Here is a 19,684-nt window from a genome sequence, read left to right as displayed (position 1 = left end):
TCTGTAACAAGGTGATCACCCAATCACACACAGGTCTCCTGTGCCATAAAGGATGCTATGTGTAGGCTGTATCTGTTCTGAGCAACAGAATCTTATAACCAGCAGTCAGCTGGAGTCTCCCTGTTTCAGGTATTTGAGTAGAATAATTTTCTGGGTCTGAGGGGTGGTTGTGTGTGATGACTCTTGAAATCTTAGAAACTACAGAAAACACACTGGACCTACATGAATTACAGTTTAGTCAGCATTTAAGCATATGCTTATATATGCTATAATACATTTTGGTTTTTTTTGTCAAGATTTATTTTATTTATGCATACAAGAGCTGGGGTATAGGCCAGAGGTGCGGTGGGGGTGATGGTGAGTAGATCCACCAGAGATAGAGTGGGGAGCAGAACAGGCAGATCCACTGAAATGAGCTGCTGAGGGGAGCAGTGGGTGAGACAGGAGAGGTCTGCTGTGCCATGTGAGTAGCTCCCTGGCTGGGGATCGAACTCATGCTGCAGTGGCTGTGGATAACTTCATCGTGCTGAGACTTAACCCCTTGCACCAACAGGGAGGCCCCTATAATGCATTTTGTTTAACTCCAGTCCTCCTTTTTTTTCCCAAGTGAAGCCCCTTGGCTAGATGAGCAGTTCACACCTTGAAGTGCAGGTACTCTGTCAACTCTTGCTCTGCCCTGGTTATCACTGGCTTCTCCCCCATCTCCAGCATATTGCTCTGCAAAATGCTCCTCTGCCCGCTTGTGCAGTGGCATCTGTGATTTTCATCTCTCTGCTCTGTGAAGTTTACTGGTCCTTGTTGCATCCTGACTCTATGAGCAGTTTTGTCAGCCATAGTGGATTTTACAGGGAAAAGAGCCATTTCCAGGCTAAAGAGAAGAAAATGCCTACCTTGGAATATCACCATGAAGAGCTCTGACTCCTTCCAGCTAGAACATGAGATTTTATTTTTAAATGGCTAAAATACAAATGAGGCACCTGGGCTATGGCGCCTCCTGTGACCTTTGCTTACTCCTATCATACAAGTATTATTCACGGTTTGGAGTCAAATATCAGAGAATAAGTCGTTAAACAAAGCAATGAAACAAGATTTTTCATTAGAAAGTCTGCTCAGTTTGAACCCTCAGGGTTTGTCTGCACATTAGTTCTTTCCCTTTTCCTGGGCTAGAAGTAATTGGCCCCACTCCTCGACACTCTTACCTGTGCCACTCATATCTTTAAGGCGCCTGTTCCTGCTGTCCCTGAATGAGGACAGCCTTCCTAGGGCAGGGGCTGTGTCCCAAGGCTGTTGTGAAATGCCTGGCCTGGACATGTGGCAGCCATGGCGCAGAATGTCTGTGGAGAAGCCTGCAGCCATCTAAGATCTACTGTGGATGCCCTCAGAGTCCGCCCCCCTTAACCCATGGAAAGGAGAGCGGGATTTTAATGTTGCACTCTCAGAAGAGAAAGGACAACATAGCAGAGCCCAGAGGCTCTGCAAAATTTGATGCAAATGCCTGCCTCAAAATTGAAGATGTTTTAAAAAAATTTAAGATGTTTAAGGGACAAAGAGAGAAGCCCTCAGTGAAAAGGGTCTGCCTCAGGCCACATTTACCTCTTGAGACTGTCCCCATTGTTCAGCAGTCCTTCTGCCCAAATTGCATCATCCCGAGAGAAGTGAGAAAAAGGTGGTCCTACCTCTGCCCTGGCGTGCGCTCTTGCTTGCCCGTTTGTTATCAGAATGAGAAGTCAGCCACATCTGTCCTCCTGGTGCAGATTATGTGGGTAGGAAATAAGGTTCTGCCTTTCTCTCCTTCAGTCTTTCTGTCTCCTCGCCTCACCCCCGCAATCTACATTCACACCAGACTCACACCCTTGGACAGACAGACTCTCGTGCTCAGGGCTGTTTCTTGACACTAAATCCAGCTGCTCATGTGAGTTAGAGCCAGGACAAACACATTAGCTCGTTTTCCACCTCACGTCTTCAGATGCTCGGGAAGAAAATGCATTAAATATTCTCCCTGTGAGCCTTTTACTAGGTGACTGGTAAGCATCGCAGATCCAGTCCAGCAGAAAATTTATTTCCAAGTAAATTGATATCAGAATTATTTATTAGAGTATTTTTCCTGCCAACAACTTAATACTAAAAGTTGGCATTTGAAAATCCAGTGAGAAAATCATGCTTGAAAATGTGAATTAAATAGCTCTTGCAGGCTACTCTTTGGCATTTTGAACTCGCCTGGCAAGTTAATTCTGTATGTCTTAAGTTTCCTCAGTTCTTATGAGGCGCTTTGGCCATGAGGCTGCCTCTGGTCCCAAACAAGCATGATACAGTTCACGCTCCTGGAGACGAAACCCAAGGAACTCCTCCACAACACTGGGGTTTCCCTGAAAATAAGAAACAAATAGGGCCTCAGCAGTGGAAGTGTTGACCTGAATGTTTGCCACTTCTTATCTTTTAGTAATTTTTTCTTCAGAAAGTTTCCAGAGATAACCTCATGAGGGTGGGGCTTGCAGTACAAAGAGATAGTTATAAAATACCCTTCCAGGAATTCAGTTTAATGGGCTAACATGGTAGTTCTTGGTGTCAGCTTTCTTCATTTCCTGGGCTTGCTATTTTTGGTCTGTTCTAACACAGGCTTTATATGTTATGAGAAACACTGGGAAATTTGGGACAGGCAAATGCAAAAAGGAAGGACACCTAGGCCTTACGTAGACCATCAGGAGTAATGCCTAGGCTTGTAGGACGGAGCATGAGTGAAGGACTCCAACATTGTTGTTGGAACCCATTAGACTGGTTTTCTAAGTTTATGTAAAATGCATCACCTCGACAGGTCCCTGTTCACATTGACATTTGCAGCAGTCACTTAATAAGCTCTAGCAGTTGTTTTAAAAAGTTCATCTAATTTAGCCACCCAACTGATGTCCCTTCCATTTCCAAAGGGCCCTGAGAAGTGTTGTTAAGTCATATAAGAATGCAAAGTCTTGAAGATGTGGGCTGGTCAGTGTTGGCCAGTCCTGGGGGTCTGATTTCATTGGTAGGAGTTCTGATTAAGGTTTTGAAAGTCAGGCCCTATATCCTGAGAGTGGGAGTGAGTTATGTGCCCTGGGAAGGAAGATGCAGAGGGCCAGGGGACAATCAGCTCAGTTCTCTTGTCTGAGCTCACGCAGGAGAGTACAGGCATTCTGTGGCCTCCTTCCAAGCCCTGATTTTCCATGGTCTGATAGCCATACTGTGATGGAAGACAGGAGGCTGGCCAAGGTCCGTCTCTGCTGTGGTTGTGACTAGTCCAGTGCCAAGATAAAGACGCCAACCCCTTACCTCTACTCTTCTTCACCCTTGTTGTCCCCACACCCAGCCTTTCTTGAGGCCCTTTTTAATCAAATCTAACTGTATCTCAACCACTATCAACTATTATGAAAGTGATAAGTGAAGTCAGCTGGCGACTTCAGATTGAACTGTCAAGTTCAGATTGAACTTATGTACATTTCACTGGTCCAAAGTCTATCTAGTCTACCTGCCCTGCAGGTCTGGGACCTCTGCAGAACTGCCCTGCACTTCTGAAACAATGACCCATACTCTGACACACATGCGTAGTCACTTTATAAATTTATGGTTTGGAGTGGATTTTTTTCAATGAACTATACACTTGCTACTAATAAAGTTCTATTCAAGTATCAAAGCAAAGAAGACTAGTGGTCACATAAAAAATAAAGGATCAAAGTCTTTGGGCCTCCCTGGTGGCACAAGGGGTTAAGACACAACTTATGAAGCTGTCCGCAGCTACTGCAGCACGAGTTCAATCCCTGAGCAGGGAGCTACCGCATGGCACAGCAGACCTCTCCTGACTTGCCCCTGCTCAATCTGCCTGTTCTGTTCTCCACTCTGTCTCTGATGAATCTTCTCACTGCCCCCCGCAACTCTAGCCTGTACCCCAGCTCTTGTATGCATAAATAAATAAATCTTTTTTTTTTTTTTTAAAGATTTATTTATTTCTTTATACAAGCACTGGGAATAGTCAGAAGCGCAGGAGGGTGAGAGAATTCACCAAAGCCAGAGCGGGGAGCAGAGCAGGCAGAAGGACCGAAGTACACTGCTGAGGGGAGCAGCAGGCGGCAGGAGAAGTCTGAGAGCCCTGTGGGACCCTCCTCCGGTGGCCGGGGAGCAGCCGGGGATTGAACCGGCGCTGCAGAGGCTGCAGGCAGCTTCGCAACCCAGCGCTCAACCGCTGCGCCACCGGGGAGGCCCTAAATAAATCTTAAAAAAAAAAAAAAAAAAAAGCCTTTAATCAGATTGTATGAGAACCTAGTGAGTCATCCCTAGATTTACAGAGTACTCCTCCTCTCCAGCCCAAATGTTTGAGCTGGCCGAGGCAGGATTTCCCTTCCTGCAGTGGTAGTGCCATTGCCACTAACTCCATTTCCTTTTCTTGCTGTTTACCTTTGACCTTAGACCTTTGGTCTGTGTTCTGAACAGGCTACTCCCATACACCATACACCTTATTCTATCTGAAAAGTCTTTCAGACATGGTTCGTGTGATGAAGCCATTCATCAAATATTACCAGTGCAATGTCCTTTCAAAGACCATTGAATGAATCAGGCTTTCCTTAGCTTTTCTTTTGTAGCAGTGTTCACAGCCTGATCTAAGGCTAGGAAAGAAATCCTATTCTTGGCTAATTACAAAATGGGCACTTCCATGAAAAATACAAGAAATCTTTTCTCCCCATAAAAAAAAAAAGTAAAGACAAAGCTAACCTCTGGTGCTAGATGCTTTATTTTATTTTTTTAAAGATTTATTTATTTATGCATACGAGAGTTGGGGTGCAGGCCAGAGATGTGGGGGGTGAGAGGATTCACCAGAGATAGAGTGGGGAACAGACCAGGCAGACTGACTGAAATACACTGCTTGAGAGGAGGAGTAGGCGAATCAGAAGAGGTCTGCTGTGCCATGTGGGTTGCTCCCTGGCTGCCCGGGGATCGAACTCATGCTGCAGAGGATGCAGATTGCTTCATAGTGCGGTGCTCAACCCTTTGTGCCACCAGGGAGGCCCTGGTGCTAGATGCTTTAGATGGAAGTTCTGAGAGTGGCTAATACCTGTTCTCATCATCCAGGCCAGTGAAAGGCGTGTTCACCTCGTCGTGTCCCGCCAGGTGCGCCCACAGAGTCCTGACATCTTCCAGGAAGCTGGCTGGAACAGCAATGGCAGCCAGTCCCCAGGGCCAGGAGACAGGAGCAACACTCCCAAGGTGAGACCCAGCCGGGGTATGTCCACCGCTCCTGCAGGGAGCTAGGTCTTGGAAGCCTGCTTTAGTTAGCATTTCTAAGTGCGATCTCTGGACTTCATCACTTAAGCACTATTTGACTTGTCTTGCAAAACTAAAAGTCCAAAGTCCTACTGTTAGGACCTGGTAAGATAACAGGTGCAACCTGTCCAAGGAGGAGAGAGGAAGGTGGAGGGAGTTCTGAAACCTGACCTTCCAGACCTCATATGTGGACCTGATGTCTAGTCTAAGTCAAACAGAAGTCTTGTTTTTCCAACAGTCATTCTGTTTAAGGACTGTTTCACATTCACTTTGAAATGAAATAAGAAGTCTGCTTGGTTTCTGGGGGTTTTTTTTTGTTTTTGTTTTTGGGGTTTTTTTAAAGAATTATTTATTTATTATTTATCCAGGCATTGGGTATAGTCAGAAGCACGGGAGGGTGAGAGAATTCACCAGAGCCAGAGCGGGGAGCAGAGCAGGCAGAAGGACCGAAGTACACTGCTGAGGGGAGCAGCGGGCGGCAGGAGAGGTCTGCGCGCCATGTGGGCCTCTCCTCTGGTGGCCTGGGAGCAGCCGGGGATCGAACCGGCGCTTCAGAGGCTGCGGGCAGCTTCGCAACCCAGCGCTCAACCACTCTGCCACCGGGGAGGCCCTGGTTTCTGGTTTTTGAAGATTCCTGTCTGCCTGAAAATTAAAATAACGTTCCCCTGATATTTTTAGTATATTTGTTTTTGCAGAACAGCCCAGGAAGATAATTTAAACACTTGAAGCCCATGTGACATTAGGGAGTATTGAGAATGTGGCAGACTAGAGAGGACATGTCTTGTACTATGGCATTCAATTGCAGAAAAATGTTTAAATACAACAGGATGAAGCAGAATGCATCTGTAGGTGGAATCCATTCTTCAGGTTGACATTTTGCAAACTCTTTCAATGATGTGGCTCAACCCATTTTGTACTTCTGTTTGTGGTTTGTGCCTTAACCTCTCCACTTGAATGGGTATCTAAGCAACACAAGCCTTGTTTAGAACAAATTCCAGGTCCTGTAGCCTTAACTTGGCATCCTATTGTGGTGACAATGAGCTTCAAGCCATCATTTCCCCAGGGATCTGTTTTCATTACATCACTTGTCACTGGGAAAAATAAAATCTTTTAGGTAGCCCATTCTTCTTGCAGCAGAGATTAGGGAATGCCTACCATGGACACTGGGCTTTGCTTCAGTTCAGGATAACACAAGAGTAGTTTCTGAGCAATGTAGGTAGAAACAATAGTCAAACTTTGATTCTGGAATATCTCTGCTTTTTGTGCTATTACAGTCTACATGGTGACATCCATCTCCTTTGTCCAGCCATCCATGTCCCATAAACCTATAAATTCCAAGTTTATTTACAATAAGCAATCTAGGCAGACCAAGTACATCCTGCTAGAACATTTTACGGTTAAGGACTCCCTGATGTCTTTTCACTGGTAAATAGCACTGGCGTAGGCATAGTAAACTAATGATATTTATTAATGGAAAACTAGTTTATTAACTTAGATTTTTTTTTTAAAGAGGCATGGTTTTTTTTTTATTTATTTATTTGTTTGTTTTGTTTATACATGCACTGGGTACAGTCAGAAGCGCGGGAGGGTGAGAGAATTCACCGGAGCCAGAGCGGGGAGCAGAGCAGGCAGAGGGACCGAAATACACTGCTGAGGGGAGCAGCGGGCGGCAGGAGAGGTCTGCGCGCCATGTGGGACCCTCCTCCGGTGGCCGGGGAGCAGCCGGGGATCGAACCAGCGCCGCAGAGGCCGCGGGCAGCTTCGCAACCCAACGCTCAACCGCTGCGCCACCGGGGAGGCCCTAACTTAATTAGATTTTATCTGATTAACTAGTTGAATTAACTAGACTATATTCTACTTCATTAAACCACTAAGAATGATGCTTCCTCCAGCACTGTGATTTTATAATTCCTTCCATCTAACTTCCATGAATCATGGAAAGAGCCAGAATTATCTGATCAGATTTTTGCCACAACCCTCTGTCCTGTGTCCAATTCCTGGAAAACATACAAAACAAACTGGCCTAGTGGAAAATTGTAATTATTTTCATTTTAATTTATAGTTTTGTTGACCTTCCAAAATACCCTCCTACAAAAAAAAGTGACTAAATAAAACACAAATATATAGGGCTCTTTGATTTCATTTTTTATGATCTTCATAAAGTTTTATTTGATTTAGAAACAGCATGGATAGTAGAAGCTTCAGTGATTCAGAAAAATGCCAAAGAAGGCCAATCAGGAAATGTGGGACAGAAAATATTTTAGCCATGTGAAAAGCTATGAAGGAATCAAACTTAGGAGCATGGTTACCTCAGTGGGAGGGAAAAGGGAATTGACCAGAGAAGTCATGGAGGGGTGTCGCTGTGCACGGACTTGTGTTTCTGACACTGGATGCATGGGACATGGGTAGGTCTTTATGTTTCGTCTTCATACTTATTTTAAATGTCTAGAGTGTTTTATTTTTAAAAAACTAAAGCAAATATTGTGTGTGTTTTTATTGCCAATGTCATGGTACACAGGAACCCTAATATTGCTGTCTGGAGTGGGTAGGTGCATTGCTCTGGGAGACACAGGACACATTTCTTACCAGAGGCATTCTTTTCCCTGGTGCTGAGCCCGCAGGAACTCAACAGGGCCACCCCTCTGGGCAGGGCAGCAAGGCTGTTTGGCGAGCACTAGGAAGTGTGAGAAGACCGCTCTCCAGCACTTGTATCTAAAAGCATAGCGGATGTGTCTCTGCAGCCAGGAGGCACAACTTTCAGCATTCAAATCTTGTATGTCATGTGTTTTGACAGAATTGAATTTGGGTTGTGTTTGCTAGTCAGTGAGATAGTTATAGTCATTCTGGAAATATTAGGTAATTGTTTCATACGTTTTCCTGACAGTTACCTGAAAAGTAAGAGACTTAGGTCATGTGTGTTGCCTCTAAAGGTAGCGGTGCAGTGGGGAAGCACACTGTGCAGCCGGAAGCCCCAGCTTTCGGTTGTATCCAATGTCTCTGCTGCCAGCTATTTCCTTCATCAGATATTTTTAAGTTGAAATGTTTTGCCTGCCTTGACCCGTTTAAGCAGATAACAAATAACATTTCCAGCCTTTTCCTAAAAGAGTATCTTGCCAGTCTATGCACTATTCAGACAACATTATTTTGCAACAAAACAATATAAACCTCATTCTAGTCCTGCTAACTAGAAAAGCAGGAGAGAAGCCATTCTCAAGTCTGGAATATTTCATAAGACATATAATGTTGCTGCTTTCAAATGAACTTAGCAATATATTTTTTAAGTAAAATGTTTCCAGACAAAAGTCATATCTTCCTGTCAATTGCATTTCTTTTAGCCATAAACCTGCAGTTTATGGGTATTCTTACCCATTGCACAGGTAAAGTCAGCAGCTCAAATGACAACAAAAGATGTTCAGATTAACTACTAGAAAGCCAATTAAATGATTGGACTATCCTTTCCATCTGGGAAAATATTGTAGATGATAAAATTCAATGTAGGATATTAACATTTTCACAATGTATTGGTGAAATATGTGAGATAGAACTGTTTCAAAAGGAATTTATCAATATGAAAATGTAAAATGTTCAGACTCTTTGCTTTAGCAATTGTACTTCTAGGACATGAGCCTAAAGAAATATTTACACAAGTGCACAAGATATGTGTGTCTAAGGATGTTCACAGTGACAGTGTTTAATTTTGCAAGGGAGTGTAAACAACCCAGATGGTCATCAATGGGGGAAAGGACATAGCTCCATGATGAAGCACTAGGCAGCTGCTGAAGAACTAGGGCAGTAGGTGGGTGGATAGATAGCAAGATAGATAGATTGTATATATATATATATATAATCTGTGTGTTCATGTATATAAAATATGTATGTATTTTAACATGAAAAGTTGGCCTTGTTTTCCATAGCATTCTGTACTGTGTTTTAAATTTAGATGTCACTTTCTTGGGAAATAAATCAAATATCCCTACAGCATCCCTGGACCCCATGTGAAAAGTTAATGGAGTTGTGAGAATCAGGGGTAAATGTTTCATAAATACCACCAGGAATGATTTTAAGCAACTGGGGATGTGTTGTCCTGAGTTAGAGACATTCTGTAACTGCCTGCTTTGCCAACTGGGGTTCTTTGAGAGGTGTTGGTGATTTTTATTCTGCATCTAATTGCTTTTCAGAAGGGAAAAGTCACATGCTGAGATTTACCCTTGAGAGTCCCTCCAAATTTACTCCTTGGCCTCAGTTGGAATGTTAGGACTTCAATATTCATGCCATTATCTATTTGTCTTATTTTGAAACTTTTCTCCAAGAAAAGTTCTATTTCTCTCTTTTATCCTCATCTCGTAACCAGACTCTTCAAGACTCTTCAAGGTTCTGGGGTTTATGTATGAACACAACCCAGATCTTACAAATAGTCATGATAGAATATATTGTGTCTCAATTATTTATAATTTCTGATTTATTCTTCTGTCATTAGCAAAAACAATTTGTGGCAATTTTCAATTCATCCATTCATTTTATTTGACATGTATTTCCATGTGCAGTGAGCTAAGTGCTAAGTTCAGTGCTGGAGTTACAGTAACAAGCCATTACTATATACAAGGTCATTAAAACAGACATGGGTAATTATTTATATTATAAACTTGTTTCTTTTATTTTTTTATATTTTTAATTTTTTTTCTTACATTGTTGTAGTCCCCATAGTTATCCTACCACTTTATCACCCATGAACCATCACCATGTTCGACATGGGTCATTTAAAACCAGAGGAAATCATGAGATAATAAATGCCCAAAAAGTCAAAGCTTATCTTCATAATGAAACATAATGAAGTTCTGTATGATGTCAACCATCAAATCTATATGAGCTTCATTATTATTTATTTAAATAGATGATATATTCACAGGAGTCAAACCCTGGAAGTCATATATTTAGAAATCTCTGATCTGCCCAGTTCCTACCATCTACCCCCATGAAACCACTTTATATTCTTTATGAAATACAAATAATACCAATTCTCATCTCCCCCTATGTTTTCTTCTGTTTTATGGTTTATGGTCTGATATCCATGTCTTCAGTCCATTTTGAGTTAATTTTTGTGCATGGTAACTGCATATCACGTAGAACTGCTGAGGTCAGAGAAAAGGCACTAACTGGAAAGAACCTACATACTGGAGTTTTTAGGGTGTAATTTTATGAAATCCATTTTTCTGAGGATTTCCAGAATTAACTTCCTGCATATATTAACATATATCGATTTAATTAAAATAGTTACTTTTTCTTCACTTAGACAAAAATTCCCGATATTCAATAATGATAAGAGTTTTATAAAACACTGACTCACTGCTATCAGGAATAAATGAGTCACTTGAAAAATACTGGGTATAGTTTACTTTGTATGCTTAATATTTCTCCAGGGGTCTCCAGCCTCTTCCTCCTTCCGTTTTTACTGGTCCTGTTTGAAATGTAATCTTTCTCTGAGTCACCCTATATAGAATTTGGGAGAATGTAACTTTTGGGAGTTGGCAGGGACAAGGAAAGCACAACAAGAAAGCTCTCTGCATGTCTTTCTCTGAGACCAAGAACCACCCTTGCTTACTTATGTGATTTTGGTGGTTTTTGTATGTAGGAAATGCAGACCCACTTGTGAATAAATGTGCCATGTTTGTTTTTCTGTCTGTGCCTTCAGCCCCTCCACCCCACAGTCACTTGTCATGAGAAGATGGTAAGTGTCCGAAAAGACCCCAGCGAATCTCTCGGCATGACCGTTGCAGGGGGAGCATCACATAGGGAGTGGGATTTGCCTATCTACGTCATCAGTGTTGAGCCTGGAGGAGTCATAAGCAGAGATGGAAGAATAAAAACAGGTAAAAAGAAGGGAGTCTTAAGGTCCTGGGACAGTGAAGGGAGATAGCAGCCTGCCAGGTTAGGTTTCTGTTTCCCAAATTAACAAGAGGGTGTGATCTGCCAGGTCACCTGTTAACCTACTGACCATGATTGGTTAAAGTGATTTGTTAGGAGAGAACGTGAAATTATATGATACAATACATGGAAATGGGCCTGCGCATAGTAGGTGCTTCATCAATGGTAGCTATTATCACTTTTTCAATGAATGGAAATGTTAACTCTTTCTATCTCTTTAAGAACACATTCCAGCTCATTTTTTTCTTAACTGTTATAGACTCCTCTGCCAGGCACACTCATGAGTAATTTCTTTTCATTCAACCCATATCTACCAGGTGCCTGCTGCATCCAGGCTTTCTGCATGTGCTGCGAGCTTTTGTCAAGTGGTCTCCCTTTGTGCTAAAACCAGGAAACAAAAAAGGAAGGAGATAGTAGCTTTTCTTTGATCAAAGAGTCATTAAGACCGATTTGTCTTCGTGCTTCCTTTCTTCCTTGTTTACTTCCTTTTTGTAAGGCCAAATACCAATTGGTATGCTTTAGAAGTCTCCAAACATGACTTACTGATGCTTGGAACATGCACAGATTCACAGTTCACTTGGGAGCCCAGCCCCATGTCATAGCAGGAAGATGATGCCATGCCCCAACCCTGCCTCCTCCCGGCCCCAAGTCAGTCCCTGCCCCCCAGCCAGTCCTTGCCCCTTTGCCCTTGAAGCAGAAGTTTCTGTGCATGCTCAGTAACGATGACCTCTTCTTCTCTGGCCACTAGGTGATATTTTGTTAAATGTGAATGGGGTTGAACTAACAGAGGTCAGCCGGAGTGAGGCAGTCGCCTTACTGAAAAGTACATGCTCCTCTGTGGTACTTAAAGCTTTAGAAGTCAAAGAACACGAGCCCCAGGAAGACTGCAGCAGCCCGGCAGCCCTGGACTCCAACTACAACACAGCCCCACCTGGTGACTGGTCCCCTTCCTGGGTCATGTGGCTGGAATTACCGCGGTGAGTCCTGGTGTTACATCCTTGGAGAGGTGGGGGAGGAACGTTATATTTCTTAGACCACTTTTGTGCTCTCGAGCTGATTTATGGCACTAGCATGTTAATGAGACCCAGGCTTAGTTGTGGAACTATTTGAAATAATTCTGTCTTCTCTTTTGTAACTCAAAATGCATGCAGAAATCCTCGGGCAGGATGAGAGCCTGGATAGGGAAACACCAGCATTCATGCTGCGAGGCTGGCAGGGCTGCCATGTACAGTTGTGTCTGTTGCTGATGCAGCACGGAGCTCAGCTGACAGGGAGAAGGGGCTGAAATCCAGCCTCCCCTGGAGCAGGGGAAGGTTCATCTTTCCCCAATTTGCTCATGGAAGCCCTAGTTATTTGCACAGAGGATGACTTCCCTCTGTGGTCTCACCTCTTCAGTGTTTGGGTAGCCCTGACTAAACATAACGCAGTACAGAACACTGCCTTCACCCCAATGATTAAGCATGTGCTGAGGAAGGACATGTCTAATTTCCTCTCTCCTTGGTTCCCCAAAAATTCTTGCATAAAAATTTCAAGAGTCAAGACCTCCCTGGTGGCCTAGGGGTTAGGTCTCAGCACTGTCACCTCTACGGCTCCTCAGCCAGGGAGCTGACCCACATGGCAGCAGCAGACCTCGCCTGCCGCTCCTTAACAGTGTATTTCAGTAAATCCGCTTGCTCTGCTCCCCACTGTGTCTTTGGTGAATCCTCTCATCCCCAGCACCTCTGGCCTAAACCCCAGTTTTTCTATGCAAAATAACTTCAAGAGGCAGCTGGATTGACATTTGACATTTTAGTGAGATAAACTGGAGCCTTTGAGGTGATTGTCTGATGCTGCAAGAAAGGATTTGGGGGTGGCTGTATTAAATAGCAATATGGGAAAATTATGTATTCAAAGGATAGATAAATTGAGGGTTGCTCACCAGCATCATAGCCTTCAAAGGATTGCCTTACTAATTCCAAATGCATGATTTAAATGTTAAGTATTAGAATGACTGAAGATGGCATGCTGGCATTGGATTAAGTAAAGGAAAGCAGGATGTTTGGTTTTAGTATTTTTTTTTTTTGAAGGTGGAAATAGGTCAGTCTCTGTTTACTTTTTTTTAATTTTTTTAAAAGATTTATTTATTTATCAAGCACTGGGTACAGTCAGAAGTGCAGGAGGGTGAGAGAATTCACCAGAGCCAGAGGGGAGAGCAGAGCAGGCAGAAGGACCAAAGTACACTGCTGAGGGGAGCAGCGGGCGGCAGGAGAGGTCTGCGTGCTGTGTGGGACCCTCCTCCGGTGGTCGGGGAGCAGCTGGGTATCGAACCAGTGCTGCAGAGGCTGCGGGCAGCTTCGCAACCCAGCGCTCAACCGCTGTGCCACCGGGGAGGCCCTTTTTTTTAAATTTTAAATGAGGTTTAAAAAAATCCATGTCTCAAAAACCAACTGACCTAATTATTTTTAAAATTGGTACATTGTTTAATCAGTTGAAAACTAAACATGGAGGCAGTTTTAAAATCTTTAAACATTTTAGAACTGAGCCTGGGTGGTAGAGGACAATGTTCCTTTAACAAAAATTTGGTGTTTTTTTTTTTTTTTAACTGTCATCTGTTCAATTAGCTTTTAAAATTTCTTGTGCTTGAAAGCTACTTTGTGAGGTGATCCAAGCTCCTGGCCATCCGTTTGTGGAAGGGGGGACAAATGTGAGATACTTGCAGTCCAGGTACAGCCAAGTGGCTGAACTTCGCCCCTCCACCCGTTGTCACTTGGTCTGGACACTGCGCTTCGAGGTTCTTACCAAGAAGACTAGAAAGGAAATGTGAAATGATGCCCTGGGTTTAGTCACCCTGGTGATTCTTTGTTTCCTCCATCCTTCCTTTCTTTTCCACAGTAATATAAGTACAGTAGAAACTTAGGGGGCACCAGGGTACAGGGAGGCTGAAAAGTAAGTCTTCCAGCCTTGTCCACTCCAGAGGTTATCGCTGTGACTAAGTCTGTGTGTATCTTTCCGGGGAGAGAGTATATGAGGGGTTGGCAGACTTTTTCAGGAAAGGATCCTAGTTTAGGCTTTGAGGATTCTACAGGCTGTCACAGCTATTACATTCTGCTGTTGACGCAGGAAAACAGCCACAGATAATTTAAGTGAGTGGCCATGACGGTGTTCCCATAAAATTTTATTTACAAAAACAAGTGATGAGCTGGAGTTTGCTGCCCCCTTGTCTGTGTGTGCGTGTACACACACATGCACACACATGCACACAAAATGGTAGTATATACTTTTTTTTTTTTAATAGAGGCATGTTTTATTTATTTGTTTGTTTGTTTGTTTTGTTTATACATGCACTGGGTGCAGTCAGAAGCGTGGAGGGTGAGAGAATTCACCAGAGCCAGAGCGGGGAGCAGAGCAGGCAGAAGGACCTAAGTACACTGCTGAGGGGAGCAGCGGGCGGCAGGAGAGGTCTGCGCGCCATGTGGGACCCTCCTCCGGTGGCCGGGGAGCAGCTGGGGATCGAACCGGCACCGCAGAGGCCACGGGCAGCTTCGCAACCCAGCGCTCAACCGCTGCGCCACTGGGGAGGCCCAGTATATATTTTTCAATCTAAGAATATACCTTGGGTATCATTCATATGCATACATGACAAGTTCCCCTATTTCTTTCTCCAGCTGAGTAGCATTCCACTGCATAGATGCGCATGTAGCTTATTTTCTACGTTCTGCTTTTACAAACAATGCTGCACCAATTCATGACTGCAGTGATGATCACTGCAGAATTGTAGTGTCCACTACTGATAGGAACTGGCTCAAGATATTATGGTACATCTCTACAAGACAGGTTGCCTGGGTATAAAATTGTCACTCAGGCACTGTGTGAAATAACACTGACTGGTCGTGTGAAGTGTGAGGCCTGTCTCATTCCTTTCCCTCTGTACGTGGCTTGATCTTTCACCTAATGTTCAAATTGAGTATTTTGGTTCTTCAGCACTTCAGATATGTATTTATTGGGTATCTTTTCTCTTTCATGTTCTCTGGAGTCATTTCACTTCTAATTTATTTTCTTAATTTTGATCTGTCCTTCATATTCCTGTTTTTAATAGTGTATTTGTAGCTTTGCAGCTACTTTCATTTCTGTAGGATTTCTCTCCTCCAGTTCTGTTGTATCAACTCATTCTCTTCTCTCATATTTCCCTTGGCATCTGGTATCCCTGCATTCTTTACCTGTAGACCAATTATTTCATTAGTATTTTAAATTCACAGTAATGTGATTGCTTATAAATTTCATTTTCTAGAGCATTTGTAGCATTTTTCTGGTAAGTGGTTTGTTACTGTTTTTACAGTTACTTTCCCCCATTTCTTTTGTAATGTCTGCTGGTTCTTTTAAAATCTTTTGAGTTAGATAAAATTTTCCTGGAGCAGTTATTTGCTGGAGGTTCATAATGTGGGGAAGGAACCAGGGCCATATTCCAGGTGATAGAAACTTCTGTTTCACCTCTCTCCCAGATCAGCTGAGATTCAGCCTTGCAGGACCCTCCCACACGGAAAGGCAACCTCCTGTACATATAAGTTATCTCTTTGGGTCCTTGTTGACTCACTCAAGCATTTCTCCTCTCCAAACTAGGCCGAGGGAAGCTCTGCTAACAGTTGTGTATTTCTCATGTCCCCATATGGAAGAGAGATTTTTATGGACCCCAGGGTTCTGCTGGCTTGGTCTGCACTCTCCAGCTGTGGGCATCCTCTCTTGCATCTTCCTTGACTTCAACTGCCTTGGCAGCCCTCACTCCTATAGTAACCAAGTTCTGTTTAAGATGGACTTTGCATTTCTGCTTCCAAGTCTCCTATAGTGATTTTTAAAACATAAGGGGAAACAATCTTCATGCCATTTTGAAACTAAAAGTTGGCATTTTCCAGAACTCCTTAATAGCCATGCCACATTAGGCCCTCAGATAATCTCAGAATTTGAGTCTTAGTTGTTACACTTTCAACTTTCAGTGTCAGGGCATCTACTCGTAATTTTAACCTTGACTACACAGAGCCCCCCCCAAATTCCAATTTCTTCTTGACTAATGCAATAGCACTGGCATAAATGACATTAGTCATTTAGCACAAAGTCCTAAGAATTATACCTCAGAAGTAATTTGCCTGAACTGTTAACAGATTTTCAGGTTGCATGTAGCTATTTTTTAAAAATTCACAGTAAAGACATTTCCCTCCAAGTTATACACTACTCGGTGAAATATTTCTCCCTTAGCTTGACAGATTTTAAGGAAACCCTTTTGCACTAAGGAATGACCCAGCCAGTTACCTAAAATGCTCATCAATAAAATAACATAGGAAATAGGAAATACATTGTAGCCATGCCCTCAGGTACAGCACCACACACAGAATGAATATACATAAAGGAGATCACATTAGTATGCTGGACCAGCGGGCGTCTGTCCCGAACTGGTAGATGTCAGATAATACATGCAGTGGCAGACAGAGTGAGTTGTAAAGACAATGGAAACGTCTCCCCCTCTACAATGGTGCTTTGTGTACCTGGAATGACACCTGGGCTGCAGCTCCAAATAGTCTTATTTATACAAATCATGAGAAGTGATTCAATTGGAGAGGATTCCGTAAACACTTAAAACCTGCTTTATTTTCTCTTGGTGCTTAGGGCACACACTCCACATCTGGAAGTCTTTCAGAACATGCTCTCATCTGGACGAGTAGAGTAATATATATTAGCTCATTTCTCCTCTTGCCTAAGAATTTATCCTTTTACTTCCCCAAAACTCTGAAAAACATTTTGATGAGGCTTGCTTTATTTAGAGAACAAGAAAACAGGTATCATGGATTTTTTAGTCAAAAAAACTCAGTTTAACCACAGGACAGGGACAGCATTAGGAACATCCAAGCCTGAGTAATAAATGCAACAGTAGGTAATCCTTCTATAACCCTTTCTATGTGCCAGGTCAAACTCTTATCCACTCTATGATCCAGGTACTATTTTCCTTAAAGATAGGAAACGAAGCACAGAGGAGTGCTTAAGTAACTTGCCCAGGGTTATATCGCTAAGTAACAGGCAGAGTGGGGATTTGAACCAGGCTGACTGGTTTTAGACTCCATGACCTTAACCACTATACAGTAAGTTTGGTAAGCATCCTTAAATGGATGCAGAGTCTACGCTTAGCTTTTATGATTTGAGCTATATAATTTTTCCTCTCCTTACCATAAAGAAGTCAAGCAGGAGTCAGAATGACTCAGACTTTTGTCGTTGAGTGAGTGGGTATTTCATGTGCCACCAGCAGAGTATGCTAAAGCCTTCATTACTTACCTGAGGCCTCAATTTCTTGCCATTTCCTTTCATCATCTTCCGTGTCAGAGAGATGATGATGACTGCTAGTAAGTCAGTCAACCAAAATCAAGTGAATTACTCATGGTCATTTTAAGAGCAAAATTGTTTTTCAAAGCTTTTTCTACCTTCCCCAAGCTAGCCTCTGTTTAAAGTGGGATATGAATACATTTTAATATTTGTTACAAAGATGGGTAGGACCTCCAAAAGAAAAGAATACCTGTGGTTCTGCTTGGCAGGAATTTGTTGAAACAACGATGTAAAATATAAAATAGTCTAGGGATCGCCCTCATGGTCTCAGTCTAGAGGGCAAAAAATTTCATTACCATTAAAATTATGTAGGTACAGGCTACTAGAAAATACATTAGAGTGAATGATAGTAAATTTCATCTACCTGGAGGATACAACCAAAATAGAAGAGTAGGAATAGCAATTATTTTCATAATCATGCTGCATAAACTAGCCACAAAACCTCAATTATAGGCAATATTAAGACTTCATTATTTCATGAATCTGTGGAGTTCAGCTGATCTGGACTAGGTTTGATTATGGCAGGTTCCCTCATGCATTTGCAATTCTGCTGCTCTTGGCTGGCCATACTATCCTATCTAGGGTTTGGCTGGCTGTGGCATATATCCACTAATGTTCTTGTGGCTGAGTCCAGAATCAGAGTAGAATACCATAAAGCTATGCAATAAAGAGGCATGGAACGCTTGCCACATGAAATATTCAGTAAGAGTTAATGTAAGGTGCAAAGTGATATGAAAAACAAGAGTGGTCAAAAGAATAAAAAACTATTTCAAACAGTGTGTGTACCAACTGATTTATTTTAACAATTCCAACTCGGAAATGTTAAGACAGATAGTGGATCATGATTATGATTAGAATCACTTAATTCTATGCTCTGGTGTTGGAGTCAGTGAATTACTGGTTTTGTACACAAGCAGTTGGTGAACCACTGTGTAAACGTGATTAACACCACAGCTCCTACAGGATGATTTTACTACGAACAGATCTTATTGCGTAATATAACAAACGAATATTTACAGTCAAAACATGAGCTTTCATTTAATGAAATTCATTTTCAATTATGTCAGTGAAAATTAATATAAATAGTGTATATATGACACTGGATACAAAACAAAATTTAGCAGGTCTGAATTTAGCTCTACATTTCGAGTTATTCGCCAACAAACCCAAAGCAGTTTTTATTTCAGGTGGGAGTCGGTAACATCATGAAAAATCTAATGTTGATTAGTGATGTTGATAATAAACATAACTTACACATCACTTAACAAAACACATGAGACTTTTTATTGGTTTTTTTAAAAAAGGATTAATATTTTCAGGTACAGTTAATAAACAAAACAGGCATATCTCAATTTTTACCAACATGAAAATACTAATTTTCTGTCAAATCACTTCCTGAACTGGGGGATTTAAAGAGTCAAATCCAGCTCCTGATACAACCTGTCATAAATGTAACACAACTCGAACTAAACCTGCTATGTCAACACTGATCCAACTGACATGGACTAGTAAAAAATAGTCTTCAATCCAATTTTCTATGTTAGCTGAGGAGTCTACCCATTTACAGAAGATCTGTGGTGTCATCTCTCATTCCTTTTATAACTTGCTATTCAGTTTACTGCCTTGTTTTATTGCTTCAATATGAATCATTCCTATAATCTTTAAATGTATCTCAATTTCCATTCACTTTATGTATATGCTTCCCTTATAACCAAACAATTATATAAAGTATATTTTTAAGTAAAAAAAAACTTCAAATGCATTAATTAGTTAGGCTTAAATTTTCAGATTATTTATTCAAAGGATTTCATGTTCATTAAAATTTATATCCACATGAATGCTTGAATTGGTTCATCAGTAAGAATTTACACATATTTAACTTTTTAATATAAATTGAGGCATTATATCTTTATGCCAAAAATGATTTTCTCAGTAGATGTATAAACAGAACATAATAGATGGTATCACTTTTTAAAAGGCGTTCAGCTATGGGAATCAGAAGTTCAATTAGAGTAAGTCAATAGCGCAAAGTTCACTGGGCTATCACACACAATTTTGAGAAATATCCAGTGCAATTTAGGCTTTAAAAGAGTGGGAAGGGAGAGAATCAGAAATGAAGCACAGTAATTATTCCCTA

The 19,684-nt window shown here is 42.0% G+C and overlaps 1 protein-coding gene across 2 annotated transcripts in view; it reads left to right on the top strand.

The window, feature by feature from the left end:
- LNX1 (ligand of numb-protein X 1) overlaps positions 1–19,684 on the top strand; it is a 106,851-nt gene that overhangs the window by 86,170 nt on the left and 997 nt on the right. For both annotated transcript variants that reach the window (XM_054687874.1, XM_037530490.2), the window contains 3 exons: positions 5,092–5,226; positions 10,973–11,150; positions 11,954–12,182. In XM_054687874.1, the coding sequence (XP_054543849.1) occupies positions 5,092–5,226; positions 10,973–11,150; positions 11,954–12,182 (542 nt within the window). The remainder of the gene's footprint in view (positions 1–5,091; positions 5,227–10,972; positions 11,151–11,953; positions 12,183–19,684) is intronic.

The sequence above is a fragment of the Talpa occidentalis genome, unplaced genomic scaffold (assembly GCF_014898055.3).
Source record: "Talpa occidentalis isolate TD23 unplaced genomic scaffold, MPIMG_talOcc4v2.1 talOcc4.6, whole genome shotgun sequence".
NCBI classification, from domain to species: Eukaryota; Metazoa; Chordata; class Mammalia; order Eulipotyphla; family Talpidae; genus Talpa; species Talpa occidentalis.
The sequence above is the reverse complement of the archived record's forward strand: the minus strand, read 5'-3'. Positions and strand labels throughout refer to the sequence as shown.